This window comes from Amblyomma americanum, chromosome 2, assembly GCF_052857255.1.
Source record: "Amblyomma americanum isolate KBUSLIRL-KWMA chromosome 2, ASM5285725v1, whole genome shotgun sequence".
Classification (NCBI taxonomy): Eukaryota; Metazoa; Arthropoda; class Arachnida; order Ixodida; family Ixodidae; genus Amblyomma; species Amblyomma americanum.
Window position 1 is genome coordinate 157477800 of NC_135498.1, and position 21925 is coordinate 157499724.

Below are 21925 nucleotides of genomic sequence, written 5' to 3' on the forward strand. Positions count from 1 at the left end.
GTACCCCTAATCCTTGGAGTTGGTATTGAATAACAACAAATACTTCACTCCTGCGCCGCACACAGTGCTTTTAAATTTGCTGGTACATCACACATGCTGAAAATGTTCGGAGATTAAATCTTCCCTCCGTAGGGCTCTCTCCGTGGAACCGGACCCGCAGGTGATGGACAACCTCGCCGTGTTCTTCATCAACGCCGGTCGCCTGGACGAGGCGCGAGCGCTCTACGAGGAAGCGCAGCAGCTGTTCCCAGACGACCTAGACTGCAAAGTACATCAGGTGAGTGCTTACTACGCTCGCAGTATCACAGCATCACGTGTACGATGCTTAGAGATAAGGAAAAACGCTGCTGAAATAGCCCTATAACGGTGCGCACGACGCTTTGTACACGGAATAGGGCGGAATACCACTCAGATCTTAAGTTTGTGTTGGTATACTCTTTAGTTAATTAGCAGTACTCATGTTGGCGAATACATGTTTGTGTTCGCTGGGAAATTTTTTTCTTGCCTACACTTTGTAAAGCCCGCTAATGTCTGTAATGGCTGCCCTTAAGGGCTCTCTAACTAAAGCAGCGATAACGGCGTAGTGTTCTGTACTTGCTACCCGGAAAGGCTTGGCAAGGGCAGCGAAAACAACAAAAACAAAGAAAAAACACGCCGACGCACTAAGTAGCCCGCTTTGTTTCAGCCTTGGGCAAAACATACAACGCACAGACTTTGCACTGTGTCCTTTCGTTTCCTATGATACCTTGGCTTGGGATCCGAAGAGTGGCGTTTCTTTTTAATCAGCGAACTGAAAATCTTACGCGGCTGAAGAGCAGTTGAATTTGTTTTCTCACAAACTCGTCTCTACTGCGGAAGCATTTCGGTTCCTTCTGCGCAAAGCAAACTTTTATTCTCGGATAAATGCATTCGCTGCGGTGGAGAGCGTAGAAAATGATTAAGCAAGTGGTTGGGATATGCTTCGTAACACGTTAAACTCAGGTCAAACTGTCGTGCTTCTCCTTATGGTATGCTAGCGCCTAAGGCCTAGTGTAAAACCTATGACCTGCAGACTTTGCGGGAACCTAGGTTACAACGGGCGCATGGTCACCTGTCTAGCACTGGTCACGTGGTAACTCCTGACCGGTCTGTTGACGGTCTACTCCACGCAAAGCTCGTCCTGTAAGGAGTTGTTCAAAGGAAAGTACGAAAATTCAAATGCAACTGAGCAGGACTGTCATTTTAATACGAGTAACAACACGGCCCGCATAGAGTGTGCAGGCTCATGGCTTAATTCTGTTGTCGCCAGTCAGGACGCATACCAGCCAATGAACTCACACGTTGCAGAAAACGAAGTTTGGTGTGCCGAAAACTCTTTGAAATACTTAATGCTGTTCCTGCATACCGTCAGTGCAACTGACATTACAAGTTCTTAACGCCTCGCTGCCGTGCACACGCGCGTTCTACACTGCTTTGCTCCCGCTCCCGATTTCTGCGATGCGTGGTCGGGGGGCGACGCTCCGAGCGCCAAAAAACACTGCTGTGTTTCCGCTATGAATGACGAGAATGACGCAGTGTCGCCAGTAACGCAGCAGAAGCCACATGTAGCATATGTCTGCATCAGTACGCGTTGTCAAGTGGCCGAGTCGAGAGCACCTGGCAAGGAGCGCTGCAAGACGGGTGCCTGTCTCTCAGAACCTGAGCGTGAACCACAATAGCGATTTAGAATATTAAAAAACTGGTTTTTCTTACCATGTCGAAGGTCTCCAGAGCCGAAATATTGTTCTCTGAAATAAAAAAGTTAAGCACAATTAGGTAATATCAGTTAATTAATCATATTTTGACCACCTACTCAACGGCCGTTATGTCCGCCATTCCCTACAACTCATATCCACAGACCGCATTCCGGTATTTTTCGCTGCTTTCTAAAAATAAATTGAATCAATAAAAAACCGAAAATACCCGTGATATGAATATAAGGACATAGCATTAGAAGAAAGAAAAGACAAGAAGAACGAGACCTAAATGAAAGAGCTTGCGGGCTTTATAATACATGGCACTCCTGGGTTATTGAATTATATGTGCTTTACCCTTGTCTCATTTCTTTTGCTTCTCCGGGAGCTCCCTTATGAGCCCACGTATCCTTCGAGGCTATCGTGTTCATCGACTACATCCTCTCCGACATATTCTTTCTCCTCCCAAGCGCACCCGGACCACATTTTTAATTTCCTCGGCACAGGAAAGTAAAGATGTAACCGTGTAGTGCATTTCCTGCTATCCTACTTTTTTTCACGTACAAGCTTTGAAACTTGACTTTTACTTCATCGTCGGTTTCAAAAACCTATGAGTACTGATGCGTAATTATTCAAGCATTACGGTCTCACTTGACAAGGCTTATTATTATTGCGTTAATTTGCGCTTAAATGGTTTAAATTACTCAGCCAGATATCGTGCTTAAAATCCTCCAGAGACACGGCTGCGCAAAACTGCCAATATTTTGTTCAATGTTGTCGCCGGCGGGAAAGCCAAATTAAGGCCGTAAAATGCTTTCTCGGCTTATTTTACGACTTGTGCTGCTATCTAGCGAAGAAGCCAAGCTCGCATTAGATGTCAGTGCAAGCATATTTTACGGTGGGGGCCAAAAAGAAAAGCGTGCTCACGTGCATTCCAACAGGCGTTAAAGGACTTTTAAAAACCTAACAGCACTCGAAAAAGTGCACCCTACACACATACAAGCAGACACTGACACGAAGAAGGGACTCTGCTCTCGCTGTCTGTTTCGGAAATGTCAATATTTTTGCCAAAAATAGATTGATTTTTATTATTTACTAAATGCAGCAAACTCTAAGTTCAAGGAGATTAGGCGTAAAGGTTAGCGAAATAACATAGAATTAACGATGCAAAAAAAGGCACAAATATCACTGGTTGGTTAGACTGGATGGTGCACTAGTTGAGTTATCCGATTCCAATCAGTTATTGTGCATGGAAAAACCTCGAATTTGAAGTGTCTGTTTTAGTGCATATACGGTTAGAAAACTAGGTTAGTAATTTCTTGTTTCTCTAGCAGATAACGGCATTAAGTAGTAATTAGTCGTCCATACCAAGTTTGTTATTTTCCAGCACGCCGCCGTGAGCTCGATACGCAGAAAAATATTTTTGATCATGTTTTGGAAATCGTACGGTCATATCATTACTGCTTGATAAAAACTGGAGACACAATTTACATTCGGTATCTTAGGAGCACGTGGTGGCAGGCAAATAATTGGTAAAGCGGATACAACCCGGAGCCCGTGAAGGTGACAGCTTCGCTGTTGCCTTGAACAGCAAAATTTGCTCTGGAAATGCTACTGAAAATAATGTCAGGTTAAAATCGCTTTGATATATACATTGCTTATGCATTTTTCGCATCGCACTTCCAACCCTTCATCTTCACTCCCACGCAGGCGCAGCTCTTAATGAGGCTTCGGAGTTTCCGTGGGGCTGAAGACTTGCTCCTCGAAGCCGTCAGCACAAACACCAGTCATCGGGAGGCACTGCATACGGCGGCATTGTTGTACAACCTCACGAACCGCACAGCAGAGGTAGTATGAGTACCATTTCATTCTGAACTCGAGAGTGAAAGCCTGTGAGACTGGTGAAAGCATAGCAACTCTTAAAGCTGGCGAGTTCATTTGGCATCATTGATAACCATTAAAAGGACCATAAAGAATCGCTGTAATGCTCAGGATGCCCCCCTTACTTTAGTCTTTTGTTTTCTTTGCCCTATGAACAATGGAATTATTACAGCAGCTTTGCATTTGTCTAAATCTCCAAAGTACAAGATTCTAAGCTCATAAACAAAAGGCGCTCTAAAGCGTGGGTGCGATGTTTAAGAAAATTTTACCACCTGGAAGTAACGCTGTTTAGCTCAACGACTTCGATTGCTGACTTAAGTTCTGCATAAGAAAGATACAGGCGGCCAAATCTTAGCTCGCCTATTGACGGCCGCGTTCTCCGTGGTCATGTGGCTTATTACGCAGGAAACTTGCGAAAATACCAAATCTAAGCACAGGCTCACTAAGCCAGTGTTCAATATTGAGCTTTCCGCAACTTTGCTTCGTCGCGACGCGCAGTAGCGCGGAAAAAAGCGGCCGTCGCGCACGCGAGCTAAGATTTGGCCGGCTGTACGTAAGTCGTGTGAAATACAGGAGCAACACAAGCGCCGGAAGAAACTGCCTGAAGCAAAATCTTTACCACTGTTCTATAACGCGACGGCTTTAAGGGCCCCGTTTCGCAGGGAAGCCGGTGTTGATGGCCGTGAGGGAATAATTCCAGAAACATTAATAAAGCAGTCTACGAAATAGGTCGAGTTGGGGAATCGAACCAAGGCCTCCGGAGTTAGAGACGAGCACGTTAACCACACCGCCACGCCAGCTCGTGGTTTGTAATGGACAAAGGCGCGTCTAGTGAATACGGTGTTGTTTTCTCCTTCACTTACGGCGCGTTCAGAGTGTGCAGCGAGAAATGTGAGACAGGCGTCATTTCCTTTCCTTAAAACCAATTTTCACTTCATTTTCCTTGCCTTTCGGCACGATTCGGGTATCTAACGAGATATGTGAGACAGGCGTCCTTTCCCTAAATTGTCCAACGGGCCACGCGTCGCGCCGAACTGGCGATGGCGTTCAGTGCACTCCTTGGTAACGCTGCCACACGCTGTCGCGTCTCACGCTTAAAGACGAAGCTTAAGGGCGCGTTCACACTTGTCCAAAAATCAGGCGAGCGAAGCGAATTCTGGAAAACTAGGACCTGTTCTTATCTGTTGACGCCAGGGCGAGGCGGAACCGCCGCGTCGCTGCTGTTTCTAGTTTTTCCACACACTTCCCGGCCACCACGTCACCGCTCCCGGTGTACGCAGATATGGTTAGAAAAGAGCATAAATCGATGCTGTGTACCATAACCGTATGCACGCTTGCGTACGTAAACGCAGGCACATTCCTATATTTAGTTCACCGTATGCAAACAGACTCGCAACGAAACACCCAGCCTAGTGGCGCCATCTGCTTGTCAGGATGGGAGCTAGTACGGTCAACAAAACCGGCGTTCCTCTTAGGCCCAGTAGCGGCAGAATCGTCACTCTAAATAAAAAATAAAGCAAATCTACCACTTATACTTTTGCTTATAGGTGAGGTGATACGAAGCGATGTACCGGTGTCCAATTTATAGCCAGTGAACGCGCTGAGAAAGGCCGCAACAACGACGAATTCATTCCGAGGCGAGGGGTCCTGTGTCGAAGGGCGCCGCCATGTTTTTCGCCGCGGTGGCGGCGGCGGCGAACGCGAAAAAATTGGGTCCTGCCCGATCGCCCTCGCTTTCCGCCTCGCCCGGCGTCAAAAGCGGCCGAATACGCTTCGCTCACCGGACAAGTGTGAACGGGCCCTAAGCTTCCACCAATTTTTTATGCCATAATTGAGACTTGTAAAATGAACTTTTTTTCTTTTTTCAAAATGATGCTGTCTTATTGGGCCACAAGGGAAAAAAGACAAGCAGACTTTTACGACGGAAAAAAAAATTATTGAGGCGCTCTTCTGGTAGGTGGACAAGAGTGAACTGCTCAACATGACCTGACGAGGCCTGTGGTCACGACGGTCACTGTAGATTAGGGGCCGAATTACGCAACTGTCACAAATTCTGTCAAAAGTTATTGACAGTGACGTCAAAATGACGAAACGATGAGGCGTCACCACGTGACGCAACGAGAAATCAGCCAAGTACAGCAGGACGGTGCCCCGAGAGCATTTTTTTGCAAGGTGAGGGACCGTCTGCTAAATTTTTCTAAAAAGAAATAAGCAGCGACCAAAGTAACTAATATTTTATTTTGCCAATTCATTGTGTTTAAAGTTGGAAAATATTAAGCAAAACAATAGGTGTTCGATTTTGTGCTAATAAATTGGCTGGTGGGTAACTTTTGCTGCCGCAGGAATGCGCTGACGGCGGTAAAACGTCAAGCCGCTTTGCACAAAAGCAGCCGATTCTACGCCATGTTTAGTGTTTGTTACGCGGCGTCTGAAATCAAGCTACTGTGCGGTGGACCTAAGTGCGCAGAAAAATTTTAACGAATGCAGTGAGGGCTACGTGCCTACCGAGCGAACTTGCAAGAAGCACTTGGTACTAAATCGACGAAGACAACTTGTTGAAGTCGGTGTTTTTCGGCTCTTTCGATCGATGACAAAAATGCCAAAAGGTGAGGTGTCGCAATATGTGATGTGTGGTTGTATGTTTGTTTTCCCTTGGGAAACAGAAGACGACCACGAAGTGCGATTTGCTGGGGAAAATAAAGTGCTTTGCCAGCATAAGCGTGTTTTATTTATGTGGCACAGAGGTGACCGCGGGAACCCACCCCCCTGCGCGCTAACTTTGCAGATTGCCTCCAATACCTGCCGCACGCATTTGCTTACCATCGGTTTTGCGATGCCGACGTGCGCCTCGTAACCAATGGCAGCTTGAAAGCCGCCGATAGCAAAGAACCGCAGTGCACAGAGCACCTGCCGCAGCACCGACAGCGCGCTCGCACGCAAATTTCCTCCCAGTTCATCGGCGACTTCGTCGCAAGCCACTTCACAGTCTGCTTCTTTAGTCGAAAAAGGCGTCGCAACAGCTTGTCCGGCAAGTCAAACATAATCAAACAGGTGTTCGTGCGCTCTGCTTCGCCGTTGCTCGCACGGGTGCAGCCGCCTCTCTCTTCGCGTACACCTCCGCCATTTTCTGTCAAAAACGCAACGGTCAAATTGACCGCCTCGAGGCTGTCACAAAAACTGTCAGCTAGCGCCTGAATAATTAGGTGTGCAACGTCACCACTTCTGCCACCTCCGTGACGTAATCTGCAGCCACGCATGACGGAAAAAAAAGCAAAATGGCCGCCGGCCACGACCGACCATTAGGAGCGAGGCCAATTGACACCTTTTTGACAAGTTTTTGACAATTTCCCTAATTGAAAGTTGCGTAATCCGGCCCCAGCAGTCGGGAACTGTGCAAAGGCCCTCAAGCACGGTTGGACAAACCTGAAACACTCATCGAAGAGCATAAAGTGAACATCCATTTCCCGTGCAGCTACTGGTGCCCGCTATTTATTTAAAAAGTCATATGCACAGCACAAAGTTGCTTCTGCTAGAGAACGGTACACTTGGGTATGGTAGGCCCAAGGCGTCATCAGCATCTAGATGGCGTGCTGTAAAATAAAGTTTCTCTCCCGCTCTAACGCCTACCATCTGTCAAAATCTGAGACGAATTTTAAAACTCGAGGCGTTTTATTCCTGGAATTTTGTGACAGAGTCTTCTTTGACTCAAGCAGCACAGTTAATTGGCCCAATATTGTTCAGGGATGGCCTTACGCTGGTCCTTTGTAGGACCAGCATTTGCCAATACATGTCCAATATTGGGCCGTTCACATGTGCTGCATGGGGAGACGAAGCAACAGCTTCGAGCGCCTTTTATATCTGCCACGAATATGAAACACAAAACAGCGGCAACGACGAACGGGTGGTAAAGTAAACAGCCTCCGGTTGGCGGCGAGCCGCGATGTTGCCCAATATTGTCCGGCATTCGAAGCCCACGCTATTGGCCCCAGTTCATGTTAGCGGTGCCGCTAACCGAAGACCCAAACTGACGCTTGGGTCCGGCGCATGCGTAGTGAAGACCCGCCGGCGAGGGCTGCGCCATTCCGCTGATCTTTCGTTAGCTGCCTTCGTTAACTGGATTGTGTAGGCAGAAACAACTGGTCACGTACCGGCACAACTTCACGCTATGGTCCTCGTGAACTCCCAGCGTCGACGACTGCCTTTATTTCCGCACTGCACAAAACAAGAGCTCTCGTACTCGTTCAGCGGTCAAAGAGCAATTGAGGGAAAGTACCCAAATCCGAACCCTATAGAGCACTTCTACTATAAAAGGCGGGTCGGTGGGTACATCCTGTGCGCATGCGAATGCTATGTCATTGAAACCATTGCTCGGCGGTTTTTACCGCAGGCCTTGGACTACATCCTTAAAGCTCTGGCGCTTTGTGCTGTGGACGATCGCTCTTGCGCCAGGATACACGCGGACCATGGCGACATTCTCAAGGACATGGATGACCTCGACTCATCTGCACAGGTAGGGTACGCTGTTGAGCAGCATCATGCTTTCTCCATTCAGCTGTATAAAATACGGATATACGAGATGCAATATGCCGTATAAATCGAAGTTCACATTTCATACTATATAAAAGCAGCGGAGGCTCAATCAGGTCCATTATTAAGGCGACAGCCTTTAATGGCTCATACTCGCGATGACTGTCCGTCCGTTACATCGCCACTTAGGTGACGTATGTGGCGCCACGCTCGCACCAGCTGCTCTTCGCTTCAGTTGTGAAATGAATTCAAGGGCGGCAAATATAAATCAGGGCAATGAGTCGCAAACGTCTATCGCCTTCCCGCATTGAAAAGATGCCTAAGTGACATATCCTGATCATATTCTCAAAAAGGTGCTGGTCACCCTCCCGCACTTTGACTAATATCGGTCGAATGGCGTCTCTTATAGAGCATCAAGGCAGAAAATACACGAGTTAAAATTGATGTTTCTTATCGGGTGTGAACTGAGGTTTGTATACATAAACAATTTTTTCAAACGAGATCAATACTTTCTGTACTCATTCCCGACTAGTCTGGAACGACTGGGGCTGAGACTAAAACTTAGACTTCAGCTGATCACTTCACTTGAAATTATTTTCATCTAACGAGGAAGTCGCACATAAGTCACTCTTTGTCGTTTCTCTGTACTTGATATCTAACAGGGTAAATGAAATGGCACTAATGCCCCCAGTTTAAACTGAGATTATGGAACGAAAGGTCGTTTAAGGCTGCTGTATTCTGGCAAGTTCTGAGTGTTTTTTTTGTATATTTCACAAATCAACAGGACACTTTGTGTCCCTTGCTCTACAGCGTTTATTAGTTGCTGCCAATCAGATATGTATCACGCATTGCCTAGTGCACAGGGAAACGCTGGCAGCACATGCAACTTCTTTTTTGCTTTCAGAGTTACCTCATGGCGATAAGGCTGAACCCGGACCTCGCTCACGCCCATCTGAATCTCGCTGTCATCAGGCACCTGGAGGTTAGTACAAGCAGCACGAAATTCGGAGAATTTGAGAATAAAAAGATGAATTTCATTCTTTATAATTTGTAAGAGTTGTATTTATACTCGCTATTTTTTATCGAGCTAGTTTACCAAGGCCTTTTTTCATACAATACGAGATAATATTATACTGCACTTTCCTACCAACTTGGCTAATTCTGAAAACTGCAGTGTGAAATTTTTCTTTTCATGCATAAAATCGTTTGCCCTCATATAGTAGCAGCAAATTAAAACAAAAAAGGCTTACACTGCGTAACAGAAATGTTAAAATCGCGCCTGTGCAGTTCGAATTCTATGCACACTGCGTTAATGAAAATGTGGCGAAGTTATTACAGCGGCCATGAAAGCAGTAGAAGCAATGTAGCGTTTAAAGCCTCCCGTGCCTTGGACACAGCGCCAAACGCTCTAAATCAGAACCAAACTCTTTATAGAACCATAAGTGTGCAAGAGAGCGCGTTCGTTCATGAGACAATTTGTTCGCTTAGGAATCTGCTTTATTACACTCGGTCAGAAATGAAACACGAACGGTGGACCGTGGGATTTCTATGCAGCCAGCGCCACTCAGCGGATCACAATTGATGTATGGACTTAAGACTGGAAGTGGCAGTGTTTAGCATGGCTTCTAAGCGGCATTGTTAAGGCACCTGATATAGAGGGCCGCGATAATGACAGCCTCTGTGAGCTTCTTCTGCGAAATCAGAAGGAACCGATGAAGTTGATGAGTAGTTTAGTTCTTCGACGAGGCATGTTTGAAGGCATTGTTTGCTTCCTTTTTTGCCTAATGCAGGGCGACTATTCTGGCGCGTTCCGGCACTACCAGGCTGCCCTTTCACTTGACCCGAAGAACCAGCTCATCCTAGAGAACATGGCCAAGTTGAGACGGCGTCTTACTCGGCCCCAGCTTTCCCACCACGGTGTTATCGCTGCTTCGTCTTCGAATGGAAGTGCCCTGTCATCATCGGCGATTGGCTTGGAAGCGTCCTTTCACGTGTGTTAATAGCACTGGTCAGTTTGCTAGAAGCTCTTATGCAAACTGGACCCAGCAGCGCGCAATTGTGAGCCTGGAACAATCACGGTGGAAGTGATGGGAAACAGCTCTGTGGGACAGTGACAATGAAGAGTGAAATACGAGCTTCGCGTCATGCGCTTATCTGTCATGGCACGCGGTGGACATTGGCAGAATCTTTTAGAATGCAGCGAGTATCTTTTTCTGGTGTTTCTTTTCAGCGGATGCTGGGGACACCCTTTACGTGTGGTAAGGTAAACTTAGAAACAAGTGTCTTTGCTGGCGGATGGTGTACCATACAGCCCAAAATAACCAAACGTTTAAAGCGCTCGTTTTCGTAAGATTTGGAACTTGTTCTTCACTAGTTTGCTCACATTTCTGTTGAATGGATTTGCCTTTATAGCGAAATAAACCCATTTTTTTATTGGCGGCCGGTCGCCACCTTTTGATTAGGAACAACGGCAAGCCAGAAATCAATACGAGCGGCGTTGTAGCACCGCATTGCGTTTTGCATATAACGCCCAGGGATCTCCCACGACTTGCTGACAAAGACAACAATTATTAGGTTTACACCCCGCGGTGATATCAAGCTATGCAAATCCGTGCCTGTCTTCTCCAACCCCGCTACACCCAGTCTTACACGCCTGCAACTACACACCCAGTATCTGGAACGATTGTTTTTACGCCGTATGGCATGTTTACTGCCTTTCTCACTCCTTCCCTTGTGCATCAGGAAAAACGATAGGGAGTGCTGGTTGCAAGATAAACGGTCAGCCAAAAGATGCTTTCATGTAAATAAACTCCCTTAGGTGTATAGTGAAGCCCTCTCGACAACACACGCACAAGATTCCCGTTTCCCCATCCTTGTTGTTCCCTCGCTGAAATGAAACGAAACTGGCAGTTCGGTTGACAGTTTCGACACCGGATCTCTTTGAACACGAGTACTGTTCCTCGCCGCTCGCTGCTGCCGTGCCTCTGAGACTGAAGTGCGCCATGAAGGAGGCGATCTCGTGGTGCATCGTGGAGCTCATTGGAGGGTGTTTTCGACAAGACGGACAACGACTGAAGAACGTGTCCTGGAGCGGCGTAATTTTTTTCACGCAAGATAATCGTGTCTTTGTTGCAGTGCAGCTAAATATTTCGTGTCAGCAATAACACTTTTCTAGCACAGTCAGCTCAATTACATCAGGCAAGCAATTGCCTGTATCCTGTCGATATCTTCGTCCTGAGAGTGTGCTTGTTGTGTCAATGATTTCTGTATGTCCATTGAGCTGTTGCTGTGTGTAGTTAGCTTTGTTCGTAACGCTGTCATAGGTATCGTTGCGTCCTTCTGATAACGTATTACCGGTCAAGTAATTCAAGGACATGGTGTCATGTGACATTCTACGCTAGCGCGGAGAAAACGCTAGCTGTCGTGTTCCATTCAGAGAATGTTTCTTTCTTCAGGTGATTTCAGGGGCTAAATCTTACGGAAAGGGAATTATTGCGAACTTTGAAGAAATATTTCGAACGGCGATTGTTCACTTTCTCGATATTGGCGGAGTGTTTCAAGCTTCTTCAAAAAAAAACGATCTTGAAATCGGGATCATTATGTGAAATTGAAGGAATTTTCTTTTACGGCATGAATATCACTGAACGCTGGTGAGTGGGGGGATGATTGAATGTAGTACCAAAATCTTATGCGAAACAGATAGTTGCAGCCATGCATTCGCGCCGGCTCTTATAACACGTAATGAGGTGGCCACGTACCACTGCATATTCGCTCCGGAATTCTGAGGATAAGCTTCTATTAGATTACCTAGAACCGTACACCAACTTGCTTCTATATGAAGGGTCCATTATAATCGATAGAATCTAGGTTCTCTGGATAGGCCTTTAACATGTACGTTTGTTGTAAAACCTTCGTTCGCGAGAATCACAGAGTGCCGACGGTGTGTGTCAGCCCACAGCAAATTCCCTCCCAGTGACTGTTCTGGTAAACTGAGCTAGCGATTCGTCATCCTGTGCCATTTCAGTGTCGAATAAGTCGGTAGAAGGCAGCTTGGCATCTCTGAAAGGATTTTTTTTCCAATTTGAAGCGCTCTTAGTACAGTGAGCACCACAGGACGATGTTAATCCGATATCTTAATGGAACGTTGTGCAGTGCTTAGCATTATGAGTAACGCGCGAGACGCAACCGGAGAGTGCTTCGGGCCTATTCGGGCCGCAGTTGCATCGTGGAGATGTACAGTCGCGAGTAAAAAATACTAGCACAAATCACTGGCGATCAGAATTTGTATATTCTCACCACGCGGCGCTGCGGTTTGCAGACCTGCCTATCGGGCCGTTTCCATATTTACAGCATAGGGGGGGACGGCAGGAAGTTACCTTTATCAAGCGCGCCATCGCCCGAGCGTCGAAGTGCCGACCCTACGTGACTGTGCATGCGCCATTTACTTTGGCTCGGTTATCATAACGAAAGATGGATTCTTTTTTATTACTATGTTTTATGTCCTCGATGGTTTCTCAAGAGGATTTTTATTTTTCCTATGCAACTAATTCACACAAGTCACTCAGTTGGGAAAGTGTAGTAACAATATTAACAGGAGAACTATCCCATCAATTCAGGAAAAAAAGTAAGGAGGATAGCGAGAGCAAACACGTCGTTATGGCGTGCATAGGCCCCACCGACCCTCACAACGCTTTGAAGGCGCTCAGGGAACGAGTCAAACAGGCTGCTTGCAAGGTCAGGAAGAGCCTGGAGCCTGCTCCATTCCTCTTGAACTGCCGCCCAAACGATATCTGGCGACTCGAGGCACACTGCCTTTAGCTAGTCGTTTTTTCATTAACCTCTTTATATTTTCAAATATATTAAGATCTGCTCTCTTGGGAGGACATGGCAGCTCATGGATGCAGAGCTCTTCAAGCACTTAGGAGAGCAGAAAGTTGGGCGAGTTGGTTGAAATGCATACTGAAGAAGTTGGCGCGGTCTCGCATTTGTCCTCGTTTTTCCGCGCCAACTTCTTCAGTATGCTCTTCAAGCAGTTGCCAAGCACAGCGGCTGAGGCTGGTCGTAAGAGTAACTGCCAAACAATCAAAAAAACAACTATCATATTCTTCACCAGTTGCCTGCTGGAACAAGGCTGCATTAAAAAAAGAGAGGGCGAGACAGAAAAATAAATTTTGCTTGGCCGTGACAGTCCGCTGAACCCCTCTATACTGTAGAATGGCAACGGCCCGACACTCTCGTTATCAGCTTCTGCGTCACCCGCAGCGCCACGCGTTGTCATTCCGGCGCTCCGGTGTTCCATCACGTGTGCTAATCTTTTTTAATCGCGACTGTAGTCCGCGTGGGTAAGGAGAGAAGGGGATTTGATATTCTAAAAGGAGACGAATTTCTGTCGGTGCCTTCGCTCTCGCTTCCTTGTTCTGTGGGCGGTGCGGCTACCAGGCACGCCAATAAGTGTGCTTGATGCACTCAACTAGCTAAGACTTGCGCTGATCCTCCGCTGCTGGCGTTTAACTTTGACTAAATCACTCGCTTCAGTATTTTGCGAACAAATAGCGGAGCGGACAGAAAACGCAGCTGGATCGAGAAATTGCGGGAACAATAGTTAAATCGCTAGGAAAACGCGAGCGATGGAAGCCACGCTCACTTCGTGGCGCTTGGGTCTAATGCAGCAATGTCGCGAATTTGAAAAATTAGGACCCGTTAAGGGCAGACCAGGAGTTTGCGGTTTGCCAGAGGAATTGTAACACAATACTTTAAACACCACGAAGTATCAACTCTGCAGCTTTTAGGCCCGTCCGTCGTAGGGAAAGAGGAAGCGATGGTGAGAAAACAGCTTGCGAAATGACACACGGTTTCGGAATGGCAGAACCGCTTGCTTTTTTTCAAGGCAGCGTGTTATGTTGTCGCTACGAGCTCGCTTCGCATAGTGAGTGTGTACGGCACTTACGGGGGCACCCTACAGCGGGCGTGTGCATGACCTTATGGGCACCGATCGCATACTGAAGGTCGTATTGAGCGCGACAGTGTCAGCGAAGAATGTGTGACTAGATTCTGGTTGTCATGAGTAGAATTCCGTCGTTCGTAATTAGACATGTTAGTGGGCACTCAGTACTTCAGTATGTTCTCGTTCAGCTGAAGACGTGTTTTGTAGTCCATGTGCGTAAGCGCTCAGCACCAGCCGCACGCCGTCACTGCCCTTAGTTGTGATAAACGAGGAAGCACGGACACTTTTGCGTACACTAGAAGCTACTTCTTGCTGTCTGCCTGCGCTAAAATCGACGTGGTTACTTTTCGCCCAGCCGTCATTTTCATTCTCCTGTCCTGCTGTGCTTTATTCCTATGGATGGGAGTTGGTGAACACGTTAGATGTGTAAAGTAGACGGCTCAAAGAGTGTGTGTTTGTTGTAGGCGTGTGAATTGTGCCTAAATGTCCGTTGCTTGTCTGCTGTAACGTGGACGTTTATGTCAACTAGAAAAGCTGTGATTCTTCTCACCTCAGAGATGTTGTGTGACCTTTTCAAGAAAGAAAAAGAACCTCGGGAGCAGAGTTCTTGCGTTGTCCTTGCCTTTCCTGCCGCTTTGACGAACAATCATAGGAACTCATACAAGAGAAGACACACACGACACAACGAGCTTTACCGTTTGTGCCTTACTCAAAGGCTCAGTTCACAACGTTTCGGGCTCCAGCATAACTTTCATTTCGCAAATCTTTTTCAACTGACGTGCATCCTCTGCCATTAGTATTTAGCGCTTGATATGCTCTCGCTTTGCGGATCTAAAGCAAAAATATTCTGTCAAACAGTTCCATCGGAGCAATGCAGTCTTGATATCTGTGCACACATAGTGATAACTAGGGCTCTTTAACTAATGAATTGTGAGCATGCGAAATCCGCAATGACATTTTTTTACAATTTATCCTGTGAAGACAGTTTCTACGTGCAGTAACAATACTAGATAGTCCTTAAATGCAACATGTGTGTCTGTCATCTGCCCGGGCACTCCTGGTGCCATTGCTTCTCTTTTTCATGTAGTGAGGAGCTAAACTGTAAAATATTAAAAATGCTTCATGATTCTCTAACCTGCTCGGTGCCCATATTTCTACGGAACTACTCTATTTACCCGAATTTAACGTTAGGGTCCAGAAGCGCACATGACACGAAACAAACGCCTTGCACTTAGCAATTAAGTACCTTCATATTATGTGGATACTGCTCCTTGACGAAGCCCGAAGCACTTTTCTCAAAATAGAATAATTTGATAAGTAATTTTGCGGATGTCAATTATTACACTTGCCCTTGTACATCAATGTGCCTTTCTGGAAATCAAGACAGGTCAGAATTTTTGCCGCCAGTGCTCAGCAGTGCCAGTTCTGAAGACACCTACAATTATATGCCGGTTAACTCGATGCCTCTCGCTACTCGTACCAACGCCGTTTCGGCAGTTCCATGCAAAATGGCCGCATCCCTACACTGAGTGCCCAGAGTAATTTCAGTCTTTACCCCAAACATTCCATAGATGAAGTCCTGCCGATCCCTCTACTTTTTATTCTCCTTTCTCGCGTTCGGTGATTTCTGCTGAAAGGTACAGGCCGCGCCAACTGTTCCTGGGCCACCGGGTGAGCTTTTGAGCCGCGCAGGTGGGCATTTACTGCTCCGTCAAACCATAGCTGGTGGTGGTAAAAACTTTATTTTCGTCAAAATTCATTCAAAGGTGCTCTTTCGTAGATCGAGTGGGGTCTTCATTGCGCTTTTCTTCTTTCCCTGCTTCACTGCTGGTTGCGTGATGTGACCAGAAGCCCTTGGCGCTCGGCGACTTCCAAAGCTCGGCTCACGGCCCGGAATTGGGTCTTCGGGTCGGAGCTGAGCACCGCAACCTCCCACTCTTCGCGGTTCGAGAGCTTCAGGTTAATCGGCGGTGTGTCCCGTGGACATTCATGCAGTATATGAGCTCAAACCATAAAGGCATCCGTAAAGGGTAGGACAAGCATCATTCTCACCGCTGAGCACCTTGCTAGTTTCATACGTTTATGACGACCCGGGGTATACTAATCAAAACCATATCCCTTGCCCTGGGAACTTTTGACACACAGTGCACCTCCTGCGGTGGCTGCGCTCTATTGTAGTCTATTTGCCCTAACGCCCTTTTCGTTGCAAAAGAGGACTTCTGCAGTAAGAGCAAGAAAGCACGGGTGAAAGATATCTTTTACGTTCCCACAATTGCCATAATTTTAATGCGTACGAAGTGCCGCATGAAATTTTGCAAGGAACCTTGAGATATGTGCATTACTTACCGGAATGGTCAAATGCTTAAAAGAATCCCCCAAGGTGGAGTGAATTTGTAATAAGGCAGTAATTACTCATTGACATTCACCCGAGCGCCGTCATACGGCTACAAAGAAAAGCTATACGCCTTCCTCAGAAACATTGTAGTTAAAGAAAAATTCGTCCTTGTCCGGGGTTCAAACCCGGGACCACCGCTTCACCGGGGCAGTCGCTCTACTAGCTGAGCTAGCCGGGACGGCAAGCTTATGGTAGGGCGAGAGCGAATTGATCAATAACTCGAAGTGGGAACAATGTTTGTCACATGTTTTGGGGGAATCCCCTAAGGTGGAGTGAATTTGCAATAAGGGAGTAATGACTGTACCTAATGAATATACCGGCCAATCTCTTAGCGTGGATTCAAGTATACCTGTCTGAGAGAAAACAGTGCGTGGTTCTGGACGGTGAGTGCTCATCAAGTGTGTCTGTATTATCTGGAGTCCCACAGGGGTCAGTTTTGGGCCCTCTACTTTTCTTGATTTATATCAATGACCTTACTGACCGTACCACCAGCCGTGTTCGATTGTACGCGGATGATTGCTGTATCTACCGCGAAATTACCAGTGCGGCGGACTCTCAACATTTACAGAACGACCTGGTATCCGTGTTCTTGTGGTGCCAGTCCTGGAAGATGCCCCTTAATTTATCAAAATGCAATCTGGTAAGGTTTACAACTAAAAAACAACCAATGCTTACCAATTATGTCATGGGAGGAACTTGCCGGTCGGTTGAAAGCGAATACAAATATTTGGGGGTTCTATTATCTGCCAATTTGTCATGGAATGCTCATATACATAACATAACCCTGAAGGCTAGTCGAATGTTAAATTTCCTCAGACGAAACTTTAATCAGGCACCAACTAAGCTAAAGGAACCATTATTTCTGTCAAATGTACGTCTCATTATTGAGTAAGGTTGCAGTACTTGGGATCCGTCAACCCAGTGCAACATTGCAAAATTTGAACTCGTGCAGGCACGTGCTGCTCGCTTTGTGTCAGGTAATTATGACTTTTCGAAAAGATCTCGCGATCTTTCCAGAAACCTGAGGTGGCCGCTGCTTGAAACCAGAAGAAAATACCTGCGCTTGTCGCTATTTTATATCTTTTACTCTAGAACAGGCATCGACAAATTTGGATATCTAACGAAACCAACATATGCATCTGCACGAAAAGTGCGTGAATATGCTTGCCGGATAAACGTATTTCAGAACAGCTTTTCTTAAAGCGATGTTTATTGCCTAAGGGCATAAAAACTATGAAGTGAAAGTTGAGAAAGATGCCTAAATAAAAAGAAATTGAGCTGATCTGATGAAATCAAGAAGTGAACGATGATATGCACCCTGTGTCCATGCAATATATGAACCCGGATTGTAAGATGAGAGTCCCACTGACGCCAGGTGCCGAATTTTCGTCAGCTTCAGCGCCAGGAAGTCCCACAACAGGTGGTGAATATCAGCCTCACAGTCTCTGTTTTTGCAGACTGGACACCAAGGGCGGGGATATAAATCTTTGAAATGCGGCCACTTGCGTGTCACAGCTGGAGTTAGGGCAACCCCGATCGGTATCCTCCGAAGCGCAACCTCCTGTTCACGGGTAAGACCACGGGGGAGGATTACCGCACACGGAGGGATTAGAGCACGTGTGCGGCGCCGGAGGTGTTCCTTTCTTGTTAAAAGGAGGGTGCTGTCATCCAGAGTGAGGACTCGAGGCAAAGACGATGTTGGTGTCTAAAGGCGGGTCGCATAATCTGCGCGGCTTTGTGCGCTCAGGACGTCACGCGGGACCCACTCAATACGGATTTGTTGCGAGATGTGTGCCGCTAGACGATGGATGTCTTGACAGATTTCTGGGGTGCGACTGACTCGTCGTAGTAGGCGTGTGACGTGAAGGGCGTCGGTGCGAATGACAATGCGGGCCGTGGGTAGCATGGGAACGGCGGCCACAGAGCAAAGTGCCTCTTGAACCGCAAGCAGAACAGCTTCTTCCCTAAGACAATACATGAGTGGAATGGTTTGCCTGGAGAAATTGTTTCTGGGACCCCTTCGTCTTTTATCCAGGATCTGAAAAATATTCTTTTTTAATGGATTTTCGCATTACTTTTAACTTGTCATGCCTGTTTTTCCACTTACAGTGTGATTAAGTGACGCAAATATCAAGACAACTACGTGTATACGTATTGTGTTAATTTTCACTGCTTGTTTCCTGCCTTTCAATTTGCAGCTTAATTTGTATTATATATCAACTGTGCACTCATATTGCTTTTTCTTTCTCCCCCCTACACTAATGCCCGCAAGTGCGCTGTAGGTATGTAAATAAATAAATAAATAATAAATAGCTTTCCTCTGCAGCCGTAATGGCTGCGCTTGGGTGGATGGCAGTGAGTAATTACTCCCTTATTACAACTTACCGGAATGAGGAATCGCGCATAAGGATTATACCTGTGTTGCCATGCCGGCCAGTCATCTAGCACTGGCTCCCGCAGATGCATCACGAATGTACCCTAAGCTTCTGTCCTTTTCATTGACCCAGTTTGCTCGACAGCGCAGAAATTATTTTTATTTCGAGAAACCATATCACGAAAACTTTCATGCATGACTGTACCTTCCAAGCTACATTTTCGGAACCGCTGCTACTCATTTATGTAAACGGTTTTATCTAACCGTAAAAGCTTCACATGATAGGGTCAACATTCTATGCTCCAGCAGCGCACGGAGGATATGTTTAAAGGCACCCTGAAATAATTTTGATAGGCATATTCTAATGCAACAGATCTGTAAAAGTGGTCTCTGTGGGCGCTTGAGTCAAAATTTAAAGCTCTATGTGGATCCTATAATTTATAAATAATTCTTAAAAATCACAGCTCGCAGCAGCTCGCAAACGATAAGGAGACGCACCTCACCGCGCCTCCCCCATCCCGATGACGTCAGTGGGCAGAAGAACACCCTTCAAGATAGCCCCGTCGGCCCACTGACGTCATCGGGGAAGGGGACGCGCGGTGCGGTGTATCGCTCTAATCGCTAGCGAGCTACTGCGAACAGAGATTTTTAAAAATTATTTATAAATTATAGGCTTCACGTAGAGCTTTCAAATTTGACTCAAACGCCCACAAAAACCACCTCTACTGATCTTTTGCACTAGAATATGCGCACCAAAATCATTTTAGGGTGCCTTTAATGTGCTTGTTAATCAGTAATGTTGGCTGACTTCGGAACTACGGAACAGCAGCTGGAATATGAGGGCAACTGAATGTGGTGGTTGGAACGTGGCAGGCCCGATATTTTTACGAGGCGACGGTAAGGAAGGGATGAAGAAAAACACAGCGATGAAGGTTAACGAGCGGTAATGAATTTTACGGAATGATGGTCGATGAAATGCAACGAGAGACCTCTAAGTTTTGACGATTAAGCAGGAACAGCACAAAATTTAGCTGCCGGCGGCCATAACTGGTGCTGCTATTATAAGCGGTAGCTATTTGCTGATCCTTGATGATGTTTACGTTATGGATGTTATGGTACCATAGATGAGGCTGCCATTGAATTTCTTGACCAAAGCTTTCAGCAACCAGTGTGTCTCAAGTGGAAAGTACGACGTCACACTGGTTTTTGTTTAACGGAAGCACAGATGCGCGGGCAGCGCCATCATGATTCGTTTGTCTTCTGGCAACTTCAGACCGCCAAGAGAGAAACTCGGGATCCTCTCGCGTTTCTAACTCGCGTATCGGTTGCCTTAGAGCGAAATTCAGGCTCTTCACTTTTGTTTCCCTTGGGCTTGGAGCTGCGCACTTCGAGATCTTCTCAGAGTCGGTGCTTACTTTGTGGTGCTTACGGTGGGACAGTTTATTTTAGAATGGTCTCCTGGCCTTCATGATAGCATAGAAGGTCTTATGACATTGTTAAGAAGACGACGAAGTTGTCAGCGGCATGGTACTAGAGTGAACTAATTCACTCTAGCTGTACGGAGTGCTCGCGCTAGGCCAGCGGCCATCGTGCGTTCGTCGCGCCTTATTCCTCGGCCGGCAGCAACGTGACATTTGGTGTGAGGCGCTGGGTCATCATCGCCATCCTGGTCCCGCAGCTTCGGCATCCTCCACTTGCCGTGGTCATCGGCCGTGTGCACCTGGTTTTACCCGCCCGGCTGTGCCCCAGCCCGCTGGACCTGAACCGACCTCGCCGCTCGCCCCAGCGCCGTCCCCAGCCCTGACCACGAAACACGACGACATGACGCTATTGCGACCCGAACCCATGACCCTACCCACACGTAAGGACACCGGACCCCTGCCCACGCCGTTCGGTGCGTCCAAGGGCCTCGGCCGTCGGCTGCTGGCAGCCTGCGGATCGGATGCTTCGTGGAACTTGAATCATTCGCCCATTATCTTCATCGTGGCGGCCAGCACCCCATCACTTTCTCCTCACTGTTGAACCCTCCCGTGAAGCTCAACTATTTCGTGCGTCTCTTCGTTAACGATCGGGACGATTGCTCATTTCCCCGGGGGGCAGATTACCAAGACAACGAAGTTGGCAGTTGCGCGGTACGGTGCGCTCGCTCTAATCCAGCGGCCATTAAATCACATCTACCATCGTTAATCGTGCCTCATTCTTCGGCTGCCCGCCACGTAACAATATCCTCCAGAGTTTTCTTTAACAAAATATTGTGAGCAGTTTTCTGAATACGCCAGGGCAAAACGGCCGCGCGCTGCGCGATGTTTTGTTGGCATTCCGTAGCGATGTTATGCGCCGCCGCGAACCGTGTTAGGCGCTGTTTTTATAGCGATAGCTACATTACGGTAGCATTTCGAGCCTTCAGCGTGGCGGTGGCACGTGACCGTGGCGGCAGCACGTGGTGCGGAGCAGCTGCTGCTGCCGGCGGCGCGGCGCGCCGGTGAAAGCGAGCTGCAACAGCTGTGCGTATGCGCCGTGTCAAGTGGGACTAAGACAAAGGAACGCCCAGCGAGACGGGAGTGACGAAAGCCAGACTTCGCAATTCAACTGAGCAAGTACCACTCTGCCAGCTGTAGCCATCGCCTCACTCCAGGTTTAACCAGAGCTAAACCACCGCCAATTTTTTATTGGCGCTCGTTTTTTGACGCCTAGAGCACGAGTTCACGTTGTGCGTCGAGCTGGACCCTAGCCATTTGTGATTTCATGCGCCGGCCCTGCGCGGTGCGTCTATTGATCGCAGGATGCTGGTGATGGTGGCGGTAAAAACATTTTTGAAGGTTATTTATATTCGTTCATGATAGGGGGACGGCTCTGTCCAGGACTCCGATGGCTGACGCGATCCAGCGCGCCTGCTCGATAAGGGATTGCTGGTCGCTCGCGTCTGAGCCGGACAGGGCAGCCTCCCAGCAGGAGAATTAGGGGTGGGAGAAGGGTCTTCGATGACTTGGTGGTTTCGGGCATTCCCAGACAGAGCGATGGAACGTCACGTTTCGATTGTTGCACTGCGGACAGCATTCGGCGTATTGCGCGCGGAAGAAAATGTGATTGTG

At 47.4% G+C, this 21925-nt stretch overlaps 1 protein-coding gene across 1 annotated transcript in view; it reads left to right on the top strand.

Moving 5' to 3' along the window:
- LOC144121915 (protein O-mannosyl-transferase TMTC1-like) overlaps positions 1-14675 on the top strand; it is a 137885-nt gene extending 123210 nt beyond the window's left edge. Inside the window, exons 14-19 of the mRNA XM_077655354.1 lie at positions 133-277; positions 3423-3560; positions 7981-8103; positions 9025-9102; positions 9911-13025; positions 13138-14675. Coding sequence (XP_077511480.1) covers positions 133-277; positions 3423-3560; positions 7981-8103; positions 9025-9102; positions 9911-10120 — 694 coding nt within the window. The 3' untranslated portion in view covers positions 10121-13025; positions 13138-14675. The remainder of the gene's footprint in view (positions 1-132; positions 278-3422; positions 3561-7980; positions 8104-9024; positions 9103-9910; positions 13026-13137) is intronic.
- Positions 14676-21925: the final 7250 nt, after the last annotated feature.